Genomic DNA, 19,283 nt, shown 5'->3' with positions numbered 1-19,283 from the left:
GCTCTCTGCTGTGGCCTGGGAAAGCAGTGGAAGATGGCCCCTGTGCTTGGGACCCTGCACCCTATAGAAGACCAGGAAGAAGCTCCTGGCTCCTGGGTCCTATCTCCTGGTTTCAGATTGGCCTAGCTGCAGCCATTGTGGCCACTTGAGAGTGAACCAGCAGATGGAAGACCTCTCTTTCTCTGTCTCTCCCTCTCTCTATAACTCTGAGTCTCTTTAAAAAAAAAAAAAAAAAAAAAAAAAAAAAAAAGACAGGCAAATCAGCACACCATCCACAGGGCTTGGCTAAACACAGGAACCTCTCTCCTGGGAATACCTGCTTCTTCAGCAGTGACAGGCCCTACACAGGCCTCTCCCTTCCTGGTTTCAGTGCTCAGAAACACTTCCCAGCACACAGCATGGGGCTGACTACTACAGACCACATTCCCCAATTGCTCTGTCATTGTCATGCCTACTGCCTGTTGCTTGCTGCACTTTGGGCCCTCCCCCCCTTTTTTTTTTTTTTTGACAGGCAGAGTGGACAGTGAGAGAGAGAGAGAGAGACAGAAAAAAAGGTCTTCCTTTTCCGTTGGTTCACCCCTCAATGGCCACTGCGGCCGGTGCACTGTGCTGATCCGAAGCCAAGAGCCAGGTGCTTCTCCTGGTCTCCCATGTGGGTGCAGGGCCCAAGAACCTGGGCCATCCTCCACTGCACTCCTGGGCCACAGCAGAGAGCTGGACTGGAAGAGGAGCAACCAGGACAGAATCCGGTGCCCCGACCGGGACTAGAACCCGGGGTGCCGGTGCCACAGGCGGAGGATTAGCCTATTGAGCTGCAGCACCGGCCTGGGGTCCTTTTCAAAAAGTGTCCTAAGCAACCATGTTCTACACACAGCGCAGGCCCACTTCTCAAACCAAGCCAACCAGCTCAAAAAGGACAGGGAGAGGAGCATAAGGCAGAAAAGGACACACACACACACACACATCCCAGAGGACACCACTTGGTCCTGGCCATCAACATAGATCCAGTGGCCAAAGCCTGACCATTCCCATTCTCCCTGAAGATTTTACTTGTAAACATTTTCTCTGGAGAATACTCAAAGCTCCAGAAAACTAGAAAGAATAGCTAAGGGCTGGTGCTGTGGCACAGTGGATTAAAGCCCCAGCCTGTAGTGCCAGCATCCCATATGGGCACTGGTTCGAGTCCCGGCTACTCCACTTCTGATCCAGCTCTCTGCTATAGACTGGGAAAGCAGTGGAGGGTGATTCAAGTCCTTGGGCCCCTGCACCCTCATGGGAGACCCAGAAGAAATGGTTGGCTCCTGGCTTCAGATCAGCTCAGTTCTGGCCATTTCAGTCATTTGGGGAGTGAACCAGCAGAATGGAAGACCTTTCTCTCTCTGGCTCTCTCTCTGTAATTCTGTCTTTAAAATAAATAAAACAATCCTTTAAAAAAAAGAAAGAATAGCTCAACTATGACCATAATACCATTATCAGAAGAAAATCAACCTTCATTGCATAATAAATAAGATAAGCCCATGTTCAAAACTATACAGTTATCCCATGTGTCTTTCATAGATACTTTTGACTCAAGACCTAATCAAGGTCCACTCATTAAATATAATACTTGGTCTCCATCTACAAGAGATTTTCTTATTTTTTTAAGAAAATAACAGTGGGCCGGCGCTGCGGCTCACTAGGCTAATCCTCCGCCTTGCGGTGCCGGCACACCGGGTTCTAGTCCCGGTCGGGGCACCGATCCTGTCCCGGTTACCTCTCTTCCAGGCCAGCTCTCTGCTGTGGCCAGGGAGTGCAGTGGAGGATGGCCCAAGTCCTTGGGTCCTGCACCCCATGGGAGACCAGGATAAGCACCTGGCTCCTGCCATCGGATCAGCGCGGTGCGCTGGCCGCAGCATGCTACCGCGGCGGCCATTGGAGGGTGAACCAACGGCAAAAGGAAGACCTTTCTCTCTGTCTCTCTCTCACTGTCCACTCTGCCTGTCCAAAAAAAAAAAAAAAAAAAAAAAAAGGAAAAGAACAGTGAAACAATGCCATCTTACTAGTCAGAGTGATTAGTTTAAGTTCATAATTGATCATAATGATAGGATTAAGTGTCAAAGGGATCACATAAACAAGATCAGTGTCTGCTAATAATAACTGATAGAATTAAAAAAGTAGAAAGCAATCCAACATGGGAAGCGGATTACACAGCAGACTCATAGAATGGCAGATGCCCTAAATAGCACTCTGGCCTCAGAATCAGCCCTTAAGGCATTTGGATCCAGCTAAAAAGCCCATGAGAGTTTCTCAGGCATGAAAAGCCAAGACATTGTGGCAAAAAAATGACCTAAATGAAAGATCTCTGTGAGTGAGATCCCAGTGGAAACAACAGGCCATCAAAGAGGGAAGTACCTTTCTCTAAAGGGAGGAGAGAACTTCCACTTTGATCATGGCCTTGTCTAAATAAGGTCGGAATTTGTGAACCAAGAAGCTTCCATAGCCTTGGCAGCTCATGACAAGAGCCTCGGGTGATTACTGACATCATAAATAAGAGTGTCAATTGTTAAATCAACAACGGGAGTCACTGTGCACTTGCTCCCCATGTAGGATTTCTGTCCTTAATGTGTTGTACTATGCGAATTAACAGTAAAACTAGTCTTCAAACTGTACTTTATACTTTGTGTGTCTGTATGGGTGCAAACTGTTGAAATCTTTACTTAGTATATACTAAGTTGATCTTCTGTATATAAAGATAATTAAAAATTAATCTTAATGAAGAATAGGATGGGAGAGGGAGTAGGAGATGGGATGGTTTGCAGGTGGGAGGGAGGTTATGGGGGGACAAACCACTATAATCCAAAAGTTGTACTTTTGAAGTTTAAATTTATTAAATAAAAAAAAGAAAATAACACTGAATTTGCTGAGGGGGTTAAGCCCATTTTTTGGTAGAACATCCCGCCTTCTGGATGTTTGTATTCTCTCATTAATAGATGCAATTAAACAAGTGTGCATGCATGGTACACAAGACACTGTGTGCTCCTTGATCACATCACCTCAGCAGCCCCAGAGCATCGGGCTGCCCCAGGTGCATGATGTTCGTCTGCACCACTTGGTGGAAATACTGGCAGCCAGACTGCTGCACTGTAAGTTACACTGTCCCTTCAGAGTCCATACAGACTGCTGAAGTGATACTTGGAGACCATATAAATTTCCTAATACTCCATGATAACCTTTTGCTAACTAGTTTTGCATCCACTGATAAGCCTATCTGGCAGGCACAAAATAAACTTTCTAAATTAAGGACAGGCATTTGGCATATCAGTTAAAAAAACCAGTTGGGATGTTTGCATCCCATTTTGGAGTACCTGGGTTCAAGTCCTTGGTCTGCTTCCAGCTCTAGCTTTCTGCTAATCCTTGGAAGCAGCAGGTGGATGGCTCAAGCAGTTAGGTCCCTATTACCCACATAGAAACCCTGGATTGAGTTAAGTTCCTGCTTTGGTTAGCGTAGCCCTAGCTCTTATTTTATTTTTGTTAAGATTTATTTATTTATTTGAAAGTCAGAGTTACACAGAGAGAGAAGGAGAGGCAGAGAGAAAGAGAGACAGAGAGAGAGAGAGAGAGGTCTTCCATCTGCTGGTTCACTCTCCAGATGGCTGCAATGACTAGAGCTGTGCCAATCTGAAGCCAGGAGCCAGGAGCTTTCTTTGGGTCTTCCACATGGGTGCAGGGGCCCAAGGACTTGGGCCATCTTCCACTGCTTTCCCAGACCATAGCAGAGAGCTGGATTGGAAATAGAGCAGCCGGGTCTCAAACCGGCACCCATATGAAATGCCGGCATTGCAGGTGGCAGCTTACCCGCTATGCCATAGCACCAGCCCTCAGCCCCAGCTCTTATAGGAATGCATTTGGGGAGTGAACCAATGGAAGGAAGATATCTCTCTCTCTCTCTCTCTCATCTCTTTTGCCCTTCAAATAAATAAATAAATTTAAAACTTTACTTTTTTATAAATTAATTAGCTGGCATTCTATAAAGTAGAGCCTTCCCTTGGAGCCAAATAGCATCCCATGTGGGCACTGGTTCGAGTCCCAGCTGCTCCAATTTCAGTAAAGCTCCCTGCTAATGGCCTGGAAAACACAGCAAAAGATATTCCAAGTATTTGGGCCCCTGCACCCATGTGGGAGACCTGGATGAAGCTCCTGGCTTCAGTCTGGCCTGGCCCCAGTCACTGTGGGCTTTTGGGGAATGAACTATGGATGGAAGATCTCTCTCTCTCTCTCTCTCTCTCTCTCTCTCTCTCTGTGTCTTCTACTTCTCTCTTTCTATGTAACTCTTCCTTTCAAAGAAATAAATAAATCTTTGGGGAAAAAATAGAAAAAGAGCCTTCCCTTTCCTCCCCTCTTTGATTATATACACATGCAATATTATTATTATTATTATTATTATTATTATTACTATTATTTAGTGTGTTATAACCCGTTACTGTCACCCTCATTTCAATGCTCAAGTTGTTACTCTGACCAGTGAGAGTCCTCCAAATCAGGCTCCTGGTTCTTTGCTCTGACCCCACTTGTCTCGGTACCACTGCCCGGCCTTCTGGCCAGGTCCCACAGGCCTACCATGATGCCTGGGTGGAGCCATTCTCCTGGACTACTTTTGGATCTTCTCTTCTCAAGCAGATCAGCAAGTTTACCTTCGCCCACCTTCCTAATCACAATTTCATTTTCCTTCCTCACTACTTCCTTTCCCTGACATTCATCATTGGCAACAGCATCATTTGTTATGGGGAGAAAGTGGGAAGACGAAGGGTGTAAGAGGAGGGAAGGAGACACAGGTTTACCAAAAACACAGGGATAGTACCAACCACTTACTGGTCAATGAGACACTTCTTTCATTTGTGGCTGAGAACATGATTGGTTAACTCCAAAGAAATTTCTATCTCATGGTGCCGGCACTATGGCTCAGCAGGTTAAAGCCCCAGCCTGTAGTGCCTGCATCCCATATGGGTGCCAGTTCGAGTTCCTGCTGTTTCACTTCCAATCCAGCTCCCTGCTAATGTGCCTGGGAAACAGCAGAGGATGGCCCAAGCGCTTGGGCCCCTGCACTCATATGGGAGACCAGAAGAAGCTCCTGGCTCCTGTCTTCAGATAGACTCAGCTCCAGCCATAACAGCCATTTAGGGAATGAATCAGCAGATGGAAGATATCTCTCTCTCTCTATCTCTCTCTCTCTCTCTCCTCTCTGTAATTGTCTTTCAAATAAAATATATATATATATTTTTTAAAAATTGCTATCTCATGATTCCATGTATGAAAGTTCACTATGAAATCTATATTCAACCATTTTATTTCATATTCATATATAAATATGAATATGAATATTTGTTTATTTGTCTCCATTAGCACTTACTACCGCCTAAACTCTATAAAGTAAACTTAACTATTTTGTTTATTTTCATTCTTGTTCCACTAAAATAAATTCCATGGAACTGTGTGTGTATGTGTGTGTGTGTGTGTACATACTGCTTTGTTCACTACTATACTGCTAGTGTCTAAAACACTGCCCAGAATACAGCAGGTGCCCCATAATTGTTGGTGAATAAGTAAAATAACTCGGCCAGGACCACAGGCCTAGAGGTAGGCAGGCACTCCAATTTATCCTTGAAGCCTCTGCTTCACTGTCACTTCCCAAGCAGTCAATGATGTCCTTTCTGGGCTCTCAGAGCCCTTCCTGTATCAATGGATCCCAGCACTCAAAATATCACATCATCACTGTTTATTTACATGCCTGCCTTACCTGAAAATCGGCAAACTCCCCTAAAGCAAAGGCAGCCTTATCTCCCCAGCACTTAGTACGGGAGCAGGCACACAAGTGTATGCTAAACTCCTACCTCTGCCCAAGAAGGTGCCCTTTCTCCAGCCCTAGGCTACCTGCTGCACTTTTCCTCCTGCTTGCCCAGCCTTCTGCTCCGAGCACCTGGGACAGGCTCTGGCCACAAAGGCAGCTCACAAAGGGCCCTTTGACTCCACCACATGGGTCTATTTCAGGAAAAACCACGGTCCCTGCACCTGTTACTAAGGCCAGTGTCCCTGCAGCCTTGAGGCAACACAGAGCCACAGTGTTCACCAGGAAACAGGAGCAGGAACACAGCACCGGCAGAGCCAGCTGAGGAGGGCCCAGGGGCGGTGGGGGGGGGGGGGAGCGGGGGGGAGAGGCGAGGCAGTGGGAAGGTGGAGGGGGCAGAGCTGCTGGGCGTCAGCATTGTGAGCGGCCCAGCCAGGGGCTGCAGGAACAGCAGGTTAGAGCCCTGCCTCGAGATCTCTCACCTGCTCTTTTCTCTCAATCTTCTTTTCGCTTTGCTCAGGAACTGGACTCTCGGGGGGCACAGTCAGCCGCAGCCTACAGACATTTGCCTGCAAGAGGTGGACAGGAGAGGCAAGTTAGCAACCATCGCTCGGGAAGAAGGGTCCAAGTGACCTTGAGCTTCGCACAGCCTGTTCCTCCCACCCGGCCATGGGAGCCACTGTACTAATCAGGAAAGAAACAACAAGGAGACCAGCCTGTGCCTGGCCCTGCAGAGTCTGCTGCCCCAAACGAGAGAACAACCGAGGACTTCAGAGAACTCAAATCTCTCTTAAATGCCCATATTCCATTCAACGATCTCACTTCACAAGTACACACCAAAACACACCCGGAAGGCCAGGTGCCAAAAGACACACAGTGATTATCTCTACAAAAGTAAGATTTCAGGTGACTGGGGTGAAAGGATGTTTTCAAGTTAACAATTCAATTTTTCTACAAGAGACATGTACACGTTCAATTACAAAGCTTAAAAAGTCTGTATTCACAGCAGTATTATTCATAATAGGCAAAAGGTGGAAGCAACCCAAATGTCCATGACAGGTGAATGCATAAACAAAATGCAAAATGCCAGGCTGTTGCTAGGCATCTGGGATGCAGGTTCCTGTGCATGGGAGATCTATCTCTGTCTCTACCCTTCCAACCCCGTATCTCTAACTCTACCTCTGCCTCCCTGCCTCCCTCTATAACTCTGCCTTTCAAATAAATAAAACTTTAAAAAAAAATAAAATAAGAGGGGGCCTGCACTGTGGCATAGTAGGTAAAGCTGCCATCTACAGTGTCAGTATCTCATATGAGAGCCAGTTCGAGACCTGGCTGCTCCACTTCTGATCCAGCTGTCTGCTGTGGCCTGGGAAAGCAGTTTAAGATGGCTCAAGTGCTTGGGCCCCTGCATCCACATGGGAGACCTGGAAGAAGCTCCTGGCTCCTGGCTTCGGACAGGCCCAGCTCCGGCTGTTGTGGCCATTTGAGGAGTGAACCAGTGGATAGAAGACTTTTCTCTCTGTCTATAAACTCTACCTCTCAAATAAAACAAAATCTTTTTTAAAAATAAAATAAACTGAACTTATAAAACATTTGACTCCAAGGTTGTTTGGCAGTTGCATCAGGGTCCTTAGGCAAGAGAGGGGCTTTGATGGAAACACAAAGGAGCATGAAGGAGCCTATCCACGGATGGACCAGCTGTCCAGGGGCAATGGAAACCCAGCACGGAACAGAATCACACTCCCTCCTACCAAGATGGCCACAGGTATCATTATAGGAGAGAAAACAAGTTCCAGAACAAAATGTTCAAAATTCTGCTTTTGCTTTGAACATCCTGATTATTTGTGCAGATTCAGGGAAAAATATTATCAAGGAAACACAACCAACTATTGATGGCATTTATCTCTGGAATTTCTGTGTTGTCTGCAACTGTTTCAAGTATGTGTTAGTTTTTAAATTAATATAACAATATAGTGGCAATGGCAAAAATGAAGAGTGAGAATGTGTCAGAAAGAGATGGTCTGCTTTGGGAGCAGCAACGAGGACATACTAGACAAGGTCTGGAAGGTTCTCTGAGTTCCTACGGAAGCACTATGGAAAGGAACCCCTGAACTCACCTATCAAATTGACCCCACAGAGTGCACTTCCCTCTATGAATCACCTTCAGCAATCTTCCCATGGGAAAATCTCCCCAAGTAAGATCAAGGCCCCATGGCTTATCTCCGAGCATTTATGATGCCGATCACCATGGCTTCCTGAAAATTAGATATACAATACCCAGAGCCACCCCAGGCTGGGAAGCACCTAAGAGTTAGGTAGGGCACTTTTTTTTCAGGGGGTTTCCACCACAGCTGGCTCAGCCCTCGTGCTTGAACAATGCAGAGAAGGGCATCTCACTTGCCCTGACCCCTACAGCTATTGGACCAGCCATCCCTGCAAGCAAGCATCCTTTCCAGTGGATCAGAGCAGGAAGTTGGACTCAGCAAAATTCCTCGCTCAGTTACTAAGCACCACTACATGTAAAGGACCATGAGGGTACCTTGATGACAAAGAAATGGCTGTGCCCCCAGGAGCTCGCACTCTAGAACCATACCCAAACAAGGCAATCAGAGACCCTTAGCATAACCAATGCAAGGCCCCTGAGAGGCAGGGTAGCTTGTAGCTAAAGCCTAGTGGAATTACACTTCCTGGTTGCCAATATAGCCAGTCCATATAAGTTCCTCATCTGTGGATTCAGCCAACTGTGGATCAGAAATATTCAGAAAAAGGGGCAGGTGCTCGGCCTAGCAGTTAAGATGCCACTTGGGATGTCCATATCTCATACTGGAATACCTGGGCTTCAGTTCTGGCTCCACCCCCAATTCCAGCTTCTTCCTGCTAAGACGCATCCTAGAAGGCACATGATGATTTAAGGATTTGGTCCCTGCCACCGACACGGGAGAATGGGATTGAGTTCCTGGCTCCAGGCTTCAGCCTGGCCCAGCCACGGCTATTGTGGGCTTTTGGAAAGTGACCCAATGGTTCGGAACTCTCTCTCAAAAATTTTAAAAGATATATTCTAGGGGCCAGCATTATGACACAGCAGGTTAAGCTGCCACCTGTGGCACCAGCATTCCATATCAGAGCACTGGTTTGAGTCCTGGCTGCTCTGCTTCTGATCCAACTCCCTGTTAATTAATGCAGCTGGGCAAGCAGCGGCAGGTGGCCCAAGTACTTGGGTCCCTGCCATCCAGCTGGGAGACCTAGAGGGAGTTCCAGGCTCCTGCACTACATGTGGCTCAGTCCCAGGCTTTGTGGCCCTTTGCAGATTGAACCAGTGGGTGGTAGATCTCTTTCTCTCTGTCTCTCCCTCTCCCTGTCACTCTTTCAAATAAAGTAAACCTTTAAATATATATATATATATACACACACACACACACATGCAGATTCAGAATAAAAAGTTGCATCCATACTAAAAGAACAGAATTTTTTTCTCTAAACAACACAGCATGACAACTGTTTACATAGCATTTACATTTTATTTGGTATTGTAAATAACCTAGAGATGACTAAAGTATACGGGCAGATGTCCATAGGTGCTACGCAAAGATTATACCATTTTATATAAAGGGCTTGTGCATCCCCAGATTTGGTGTCCACCATGGGTCCTGGAACCAATCTCCATAAATACCGAGGGGCACTGTGCATCTACTAGCTTGAAGCCTTCGGAAAACTACCTGATCGTCAGTGTTTCAGCTACCTTGGTTGTGCAGCAGAGCTAACGGTACTGTATCTCCTTGGGATTATCGCAAGGGTTAAATCAGCTACTATGTATAACCGTGCAAGTTTTCTGGCATGTATTAAGTCCTCTGAGTTCTTTATTATCAGGAAGGGAGTGCCAATCTTAATTAGAGCTGGGACTGGATGGCAAAGCTCCTAGAGATGACATCCGAGCTAAGTATGGAAGGGCATCAAGGACAGCAGGACAGTGAGGTTGGAGAAGCTGTTGTCTCCATGGTAACATAGACAACCACCGCGCAAGGCAGGCCAAACAGGTCAAAGGTACAGATGTTGGCGTATTCAGAGACTCTTAAGAGGACCTGCAGCCCAAGCTAGCATAGGAGACGAAAAGGAACAAATAGGCAGGTGCCAAATTCTAGGGCGCAGAAGCACGTGTTCTAATGAGAAAACAATGGAGAACCATTGAAATCCGAGTTCCTTTCAATACTGACTCAACTGACGGTTACTGAGCACCCATGTCCCCCGCACTGAACAGCCTCGTGGTGCTTAGCAGAGTCTCAACACATGAGGAGTACTTGCTTCATAAATGTCATGTAGGTTGAACTGAAACAAAGCAAGCAGATTATACCTGAAACTCCCTATTGTATCTTCCACTTTCTTCAACCCAAGCCCCCTGGGAGCTATGGATAGCACTCAGGCTTCCTCTCCAAGAAAGGACACAACCAGGGCACCCAGGGAATTCAGCGGGCTCCCGGGAACTCCTTTCTGACCCCTCTGTGGAAGCAAGGGGTCTGGGCCTCTCACCTTGGGAGCACCCGCGGATCCACATCCATCGTGCTCCGAGCTTCTGCACCTGGGCTCACCCAAGGGAAAAACATCCACCTCAAATAAAAAGGAGAGGACTTATTTAGTCAAGGCCAGATCACAGTGGAGGTTCCTTCCTCCCTTCAGAGAAAGGTACCTCCTTCTTTGATGGCCCATTCTTTCTGCTGGGATCTTGTTCACTGAGATCTTTCATTCAGGTCGTTTTTGCCACAGTGTCTTGGCTTTCCATGCCTGCGAGACTCTCATGGGCCTTTTAGCCAGATCCGAATGCCACAAGGGTTGATTCTGAGGCTGGAGGGTATATAAAGATAATCGAAAATGAATCCTGGGCTGGTGCCGTGGCTCACAGGCTAATCCTCCGCCTAGCGGCGCCGGCACACCGGGTTCTAGTCCCGGTCGGGGCACCAGATTCTGTCCCGGTCGCCCCTCTTCCAGGCCAGCTCTCTGCTGTGGCCTGGGAGTGCAGTGGAGAATGGCCCAAGTGCTTGGGCCCTGCACCCCAAGGGAGACCAAGAGAAGCACCTGGCTCCTGCCTTCGGATCAGTGCAGCGCGCCGGCCGTGGCAGCCATTGGAGGGTGAACCAACGGCAAAGGAAGACCTTTCTCTCTGTCTCTCTCTCTCACTGTCCACTCTGCCTGTCAAAAATTTAAAAAAAAAGAAAGAAAGAAAATGAATCCTGATGAAGAGTGGAATGGGAGAGGGAGAGGGAGAGGGGATGGCCGCGGGTGGGAGGGAAGTTAGGGGGGAAAAAGCCACAACAATGCAAAAGTTGTACTTTGTAAATTTACATTTATTAAATAAAAAAAAAAAGGAGAGAAGAAGATGACCCAGGGAGGTGACAGGGATTTGCTTATCGGTTTAGAAACATGGATTTCCCTAAGGAAATTAACCAAATGCATTTACATATCTCTCAGGCCTGCTCAGCTTGGTGACTGCAGGTCACTGCCCAGCATTCCCTAGGAACATGAGATGTGGCCCCTCCCTGTGGGTGTGGCCAGGAGGCAGACCACACACACTCTCTGATCAGCAGAAGAATCAAATCAGCAGACTGTAGGCCAGGTTGTGTGGGGAGTGGAGCATGACCCATCTAGATTAGGCCTCTGAGCTCCTGTGCCGTGAACTTGCACTCTGATTATCTACATCAGGGTGGGGCAAAATTTTTCTGTAGAGGGCCAGGGCGTAAATATTCAGCATTTGCACGCCAGTGTGGAAAAAAAAAAAAACCAAAAACAAACAACCTTAGCTCAGAGGCACCCAAAACAAGCCAGGGCGAGGTTTGGTCTGGGGTAGGAGCTGGCTGTCCTCAGATCTCCATCCTTGGACTCTTGGTCCAGGTGGCATAAGTGTCCTGGAGCCCCTCTTTCCCATGCTGAGGCTGCTTCCAGACAAAATTCATGAATAGGAGAAGAGTAACCACGCCCCTCCTCCCTGCTCTCTGGCTCGCTCCTGCACGAAGCACGCCACGTGCCCGAAATGTCACGATCCAGAGAGGAAACAGGTGGATGAAGGCACACAAAGATAGCAGTGTGAGTTGGAGCAGTCTGACTCTGGCCCTGCTCCTACCATGACCTTGCCCTTTCTCCCACAAGGCCCCCAAGGATTCTTTCCAGAGCAAGGTCCTAAGAGTGTCAGGGGGAGCAGTGTTTAAGAAAGCATGCTCATCTCCGGCTGCACCTACCTGGGAAGCGTCCTGAACGAGGCTGATACTACTCCCTCTTTCAGAGGCTCTCGGGAATCCGCCTCAGTTTGGCTACTCAAAGCTTCCCAGCGACTCTACGTGGGACCAGGGCTGAGAACCACTGCCTTAACTGTGCAACAGGATGAGACAAGTGGAACATTTGGAGCCCTTCCCAGAAGTGTCAGTCTCCTCACCTGCGGCAGCTTTCCCAACCATTTGTCACCTGTTTCCTGCCCAGGTGGGTCAGAGGTGATGGGATGGCTCCATTCCAAGTAGCTTCCTGTTTTCCCATGTACCAACCCAAAGCTCAGTGTGGCTTCTTTTGAACCCTGGTGAGACTCCTCTTTTCAAGCACCTACCCCACCAGGCCTGGGTGAGAGGGTCTCTAAACCTTCTCTTCAAGTAGTCAATCACTGGTGACACAAACAATGGGGAGAGGGGTGCACAGGCTTCTGAGAGAACACAGGAAGGAGTGTTCAGGGCAGACTTCTTGGAGGAGATGACCCTCATTATAGGAGAAGTACAGAAAAAGTCAACAAGGCAAGGAATAGCATTGGAAACCCAAGGAATGGCAAGTCATCTGGAGTATCTCAGAAGAGCACAGAGGGAGGCGGAACAGAACAGGCAAGGGCCTGGATGATAAACTAAGGAGTTTTCCTGGCGTGACAAGGATGTCCTGAAAGTAGAGGAGGCAAGTGACTGGGTTTTGCATTTTAGCAAGATTGCTCTGGTCTTAAACAATGAATAAGCATCAGCAGTGATTGGCATTTAGGGAACATCATTCATCTAAAGAGGGAAAGAGGTCAACACCGCTGTATTACTCCAGTGTGATGGAAAAGTACTAGTACAGTTTTTAAGACCATAGCTCGTGCAATGGCTGAAAGCATCTTAGCTTGAGTCATTCCAACACGGTCTCTAGTTAGACTGCTCTGGGTCCACAGCTCCTTGTATTCAATGGGCTGTCAACTTTTGAGATTTATAGACCTGAAAGGGTTTTGCAAGTTAGCAGAAGCCGGATGGTACCTGTAGCCTTCTCTTGTTGAGACATGCAAGCCCAGTATTTATCCTATAGAAAAGTACAATAGGAACCTCATGTACTGCCCATCCTCAGTGCCCTGGAGATGAGGAACAGGTCAAAATCACAATCCACACCCTCTGCAGGACATCCATGCTTTCTTTAGAAATCAGGATCCCTTAGGAGTTCTGAGAACTCAGGTCTATTCATCTACATGGATCACAGCAAGACAGAACAACAGTAGAGTCTGGGACATTTTATTTATTATTTATTTTTGAGCCTATAACTGTCATTATTTTTTTTAGTGGCCGAGGCTCTTTGGCTAAGCCCACAACCTGACCTGTCAGGGGCTGGCTTCACAGGGCCCTGCTGAGAAGCAGGCCTGTTTTCCGGCCCCTCCCCTGAGGGATGCTGCAGCTGGCTTCCTTCCACTAGATGCAGAGGTCCACAACATCCTGCGTGCCTTCCTCAGCACTTACGTGCACAGATGTTTCTATCTACTAGGAAGAGGAAGTGAGGTAAACACCTGCCGGACCCCTTCACAAGCCAGCTCGGGAGAATTCCTTATTTTGCGCCAATGGCACAGCCACAGACATGGGAGGGTGGAGTGTTGGCCAGGGAAGAAAGACTGGCAGGCCTGTTCTTGTTTTTTTAGCAGAAGACCCTGGCAAACAGAACAAAACACCAGTAAAGGCAGGCTAGGAAATGACCCCATCCTGTGGCCTTGTTAGGTTTTGTTTTGTTTATGTACCACTGAGCAGCCACAATACCAGCCACCCCAGCCAGCGGTTTTGTTATCTACAGAGCATGGTGCTGGGAGAAAACTCTTGACAGGTCTAGCATCCCATACCATCCTAGCTGAACAGCTTAGCCAAAAATACTCAACTGCACAAAACAACACGTGCCCTCCCCCCAAACCTGGCCACACGTTTGACCTTTCCTTTCAAAGGCTCATTCAGCAAGATTGACTCAAGTTTACAAAATCAAAATCATGAAGCTAAGTCAATATTTTAAAAATTGTTTCCCCCAGTCCCCAAGGTCATCATTCTGGCCGTGGCTATTCTGCAGCCAATTTATCTTCCTGCTGTTGCCATAGATAAAACTTATTTTTAGTGCACAACTGGTTGGAAAGCAGAGGATTTTTTTTTTTTTTTTTAAATTTCACAACTCCTGCTGGTTGGCACCCATAAATGCCTCTCAGAGCTTTGTTTATCAACTTACAGAAATCACCCTCCCACCTGGTTTTTTTCCCCTTGAGAAATGATTGCAGATAAGAAGGAAGTACAAACTGCAGGTGGCAGCCACTGAACAAAGGCCAGCTGGTGACAGTCTGCTCGGCCACACTGTCCTTGGCAGCTGAGTCAGAGAACTCCCTGCTCAGCGTCCACCGTCACCACCATGTCTGGTTGGCTTGAACATGTGGACAAGGATAGCCCCTAATTTGATAAGCACTTTGGATGAAACAGAAATATACTTTTAATGGCTGACATATAGTATTCAGACAAATGACACTTACTTTCAGCATCTCAAAGGCAATCACCCTGTGAACTCCAGCTCACCCTGCAGAACTAAACTCAACATCCCCTACAGCCCAGAGGCCTTTCTCACATGCGGCAGAAAGATCTTTCCTCTAGATTTCACTCCCTGCCGGATTAGAACAATCACCACTCCACGCAAGGGAAATCTACGACAACATCAACCTCCACAGGTCGAGGAAGCCCCAAGGCCCAGACATCCACCGCACAGAAGAACTACAAATATCTAATAAATCAACTAACCAATTGATATATCTCAGCGTCCCTCCAATCCATCTCCAGAATGCACACACACACACACACACTACCTACGACATCTGCCAATCCCAAGCAGCATTGGAGACCCTAAAAACAAGGAGAATCCTACAACCCGCAGGTATTTCTTCCCAGAGCAAGCGTGAATGCGCCCAGGACGGCCATGCACGGCGTGATTCAGAGCTCTGAGGGCCGCAGTCCACAGCACCTCCCCTGTCTTATTTAGAAGGTAGGGCCTTTGCAAGAGCGTGTCATGATGTGCCAGACACCAAAGCACCTGTAACTAAAAATAAACCTCGAAAGTAAATATTTGAGAAATAAATCCTCATAAAAGTTATCTGGTGTACTAGGCACATCAGTGTCCACCCACAATCTCACCCTCGCACCCCAACCAGTCCCTCCATCTGGACAGGAACCCAGAGAAGTTCATGCAATCTGGTCATACGCGTACCCTGTGCAGGTTCAGGGCCAGCTTTTCAGCGACTTCATTCTTTCTCAGTGGCTACTGTGTTCCAGCCGAGAAAGATTTCCTTAGAAAAAAAAGGAAAATGCCCATCTTGGAGTTGGGCCGGGCCTGCGGTTGGAAACCCCTTGGACGTAACAGGGATCTTGCTCTGGGAAGCTAACAGGGACAACTAGAGTCCTCCTGACCTTACGTGTCTGACGTGTATACACACACTACACACCCCAGAACCCACGCCTTTCTCCCAGAGCTAAATAAAGATAAGTTACATGGGAACCACCATCCCTTGGCTGAGGTCCTGAATGGAAAAGCAAAGAAGTTTGTCTGGGGCCAGCGCTGTGGCTCACTTGGTTATCCTCTGCCTGCGGTGCCGGCATCCCATATGGGCAACAGATTCTAGTCCCGGCTGCTCCTCTTCCAGTCCAGCTCTCTGCTGTGGCCCGGGAGCGCAGTGGAGGATGGCCCAAGTGCTTGGGCCCCTGCACCCGCATGGGAGACCAGGAAGAAGCACCTGGCTCCTGGCTCTGGATCGGTGCAGCGCTGACCGTGGCGGCCATTTGGGGGGTGAACCAACAGAAGGAAGACCTTCTCTCTGTCTCTCTCTCTTTCTCTCTTTCACTGTCTATAACTCTACCTGTCAAATAAATTAAAAAAAAAAAAAAAAGAAGAAGTATGTGCAAGACTGGCAGACAGACAGGAGTCCCAGAAGGGGTTTTAACTGGGACCTAATCACCTGTTGACCCCCCTGGTGGTGGTGGTGGGGGGGGGACTCATAATTACAGTCTCGATCCTTGTAAAGAGGTGCCAAGTGGTAAGTATGGAACATCAGGATAAATAGGAGAACTGAGACAGTCACACATCAAGTCCCGAACAATATACTCGGAGGTGCTGATCTTGGAACAAACGGGGACTGTGAAAGAGGTAACTTGCACCTGCCAAACATTTCTTCACAGAGCATCTGGAGAGACGGACAGAGACACTACTAAGACTGCAGAGCAACAGTATCTCCACAGGGGAACTTTCCTGGGGTCGGGGCCCAGGCCTTTCAGAACTGAGGCTGCCACCAGTGTGCCAGGATTTAAATCAGAAAGCGCTTTGCATAGTCCCACATCTCACACAACCGGGCTCCTGTGAGTTTGAAAAGCGGTCACCCACCTTGGCTAAACTCACTCCGGAATCACCAATGATAGCAGCAAAGTTTAGCGTTTAAATACACTCATTGCTTTGGGGGCTCTGCAGAAATACCGCCCTTGCACCTTATAAACTTGGCTTGACAGAGGAGGCAGGAAGGGGAGGAAGTCTCTGGGAATTCCAGAAAATCCCTAAGTCCTAGCCCTCCAGCCGGTGGGGCGGCCATGGGGAGTGCAGAGCGAAGATGGTGACCCAAGCTGTGACAGAACTGGAAAGTTGGGCCCAGGGGGAAGCGTCGGGGCCAGGGGTCAGCTCCCGCGCGTCGCCATCCCCAGAGCCCTCCAGATGGAGGAATGGGGCGGCTGTGGTTCCCCGACCCCAGCCACTCACCCTCCTGCTGGGCGCCCCGGGCGCCCTGGAGCCGCTGCCCGAGAGCAGGGTGACGGTGGACGTGGAGCGCAGCATCCCGCAGCGGCTGTCGGCGGCGGGCTGGGCAGGGCGCTCCTCCCGGGCAGAATAAGCGTGCGGGGCCCGCCCTGCGTGGGGGCCAGCGCGGGCCACTTGCGGCTCCGGCTGCGGCGCGGCGGGAGCGGGAGCGGGCGGGGGCGGGGCCGAGGGCGGGGCCGGGGCGGGGCCGAGAGCGTCGGCCGGACCCGTCCTGCTGCATTTTCCTCCCGGGGCGCGGAGTGAAGCGATGTCCCCGCCCACAGCGCTGCGCCGCCCCCAGGGTCAGTCTCGGGGCGGGAAGCGGCCCTGGACGCGCTGGAGACTTCAAGGTCCCTGTGTCGCCTGCAGAATCGCAGTCCGCCTGCCTACTTCAGCCTGGCGGCCCGCTGCTGACCGCCCACTCCCTCCCCCCGGCTTCCCCAGCAGTCTCTGCCGCCCCCCGGCGGGGTGGGGGTCACTGGGACCACCCATGTCACTCATTGAGTATTTATTGAGTGCCTATTATAAGTCCCTCCCAACAGCCGGCACAATCAACCGGCCGCTCTCCCTGGGGTGTTTGTAGTCTGGTGGGGACAGCCTGCAACAGCAGGTGTAGGTGCTGAGAGGAGATACCATGTGCTGTGGGGGACCACACGCAGCCTGACAGCCAGAAAGGGGCTCCGAGAGGAAGTGATGACTAAGCTAAGACCTGAAATGCAAGTCCGAGTAAGGCGGACACAGAGGCCGTCACAACTGCTCCTATTGTTTATTCAGTGATTACCGTGGGGCCTGGCTGTCCAGCACCTGGCATTCGTGACGTCATTTAATCCTCACAGCCACCCTTTGAGGTGGGCATCATTATTGTCCCCACTTTGCAGATGACAACATTGACTCACCGAGGAACTGAGTAACACAGCAACAGCTCCGCTGTCTGCTAGGTAGCAAGGCCAGCGAGGGAACCCCTAGTCTGACCCAGTTGGGGAGGAGGGCCTTGCTTGTCTACCCTGCAGCCCCCTGGCAGAGGGAGGACACAGTTCCAGGCCAAAAGAGCTGTCGCGTGCAAAAACGGGAGTGAGGCAAGGGAAGGTATGTATATTTTTTAAGAAATTCGAAATATCCCTGTGCAAGGGGCAAATATTGGAGAAGGAGCCAAAGGACAGGAGGTCGGGTCATGAACAATACGGTGTGCTTAGCTGGATCTTTGTCCTGGGTGCAAGGCGAGACACAGCCTACCTGGTTCCTCCAAGCCCCAGTCAAACACTGCCTCCCCACTGCGTTCTCCCGGACCCCCTGTCCTGGGTGCTCCTGCTCATAGCCCCAGCAATTCTTGGGACCCAGTGGGTGTGCCTCTCCTGCTTCCTCCTGAGCTCCCAGAGTGAGGCCAAGAGGGAAGATGCAAAAGGAATGGCGCTGAACAGAATTCCAAGGGATCCTGCGAAATGCGGTGCTTTGGCAGGTGAGGAGATGGAGGCCGGTGGCTCTAAGTGACTTTCCCAAAGCCACAGGCGGTTCTGTATCCTTCTCTCCACAGCTGTGCCTGAGTCCCGTGTGCTCTGTGTACATTTCCTCACCCAGTTCTCACAAGGACCCCAGAAGGTGAATGCTAAGGACTCTAACGCCATGTGCCCTAGGTTAGCACGTGAATGACAAGGGCCAGCCACCTAGTCCTCTTCCCCTTCTACTAACTCTTGAGAGAGAAGTGAAAAAAAAAAAAAATCCAACAACAAAAACTGAGTCTGCCTTTCGGTTAAAAGGGGGCAAAATGTATTAAAAGCCACCACGGGTAGCAGACCTCTGCTTGGGCACTTCAGTGAAACAAAGCTAGTGATTACTGTTGTTTTGTTATATTGCCCCGACGAGAAAGGAAGTGGGCTGTTGTTCAGATGTGGTCAAATTAACCTGGCATCATCAATGTTTATTTATATCATGGCGACGAGCAAGTGACCCATGGCGATGGAGGCAGCACTTTGAGAGGGAGGATGCTCCATGCATCCATTTTTCCTCCAGCCACCCAAGTCTCCCTCATGTTATTAATACCGTACTTTCACACTGTGTAATAGTTCATTTAAAAAGCAGCAGGTTGCCCACCAGCTTGTAAGTTCTGTGGAAGAACAGTGATGTTTACACCTCTGCTTGCCCAATCCGTAGACCAGGTAATTGGCATGTGGTAAGTGCACAGTATATGTTGAATGAATGAAGCAATGTTCTTACAGAACAAGATTTCAACTCACAATCATGGAAAACAGAAACTGAGATCCTTGCCAGCTGAGCTTCCAGGGTGGACCTTGGTCTTCAAGCAAGTACAAGTTGAAGCAGCCACAGTCCCAGGATTGTTCCAACCAGGACAGTTCCTCACAGTTGGCTGTCTCAAAGGACTATGGGTGGTGATGGAGCAGATGCCAGGGTTGGGTTT

At 49.1% G+C, this 19,283-nt stretch overlaps 1 protein-coding gene across 4 annotated transcripts in view; it reads right to left on the bottom strand.

The window, feature by feature from the left end:
* Window positions 1-17,019, bottom strand: part of MYZAP (myocardial zonula adherens protein) — a 97,701-nt gene extending 80,682 nt beyond the window's left edge. For 2 of the 4 annotated variants that reach the window (XM_062206001.1, XM_062206003.1), the window contains exons 1-3: window positions 16,835-17,019; window positions 10,346-10,423; window positions 6,304-6,390 (exon numbers count right to left, since the gene is read on the bottom strand). In XM_062206001.1, the coding sequence (XP_062061985.1) occupies window positions 6,304-6,390; window positions 10,346-10,423; window positions 16,835-16,909 (240 nt within the window). In that variant the 5' untranslated portion in view covers window positions 16,910-17,019. The remainder of the gene's footprint in view (window positions 1-6,303; window positions 6,391-10,345; window positions 10,424-16,834) is intronic. The other 2 variants (XM_062206002.1, XM_062206004.1) reach the window with 1 other exon arrangement.
* Window positions 17,020-19,283: the final 2,264 nt, after the last annotated feature.

Source organism: Lepus europaeus, chromosome 11 (genome assembly GCF_033115175.1).
Source record: "Lepus europaeus isolate LE1 chromosome 11, mLepTim1.pri, whole genome shotgun sequence".
Lineage (NCBI taxonomy): Eukaryota > Metazoa > Chordata > Mammalia > Lagomorpha > Leporidae > Lepus > Lepus europaeus.
The sequence above is the reverse complement of the archived record's forward strand: the minus strand, read 5'-3'. Positions and strand labels throughout refer to the sequence as shown.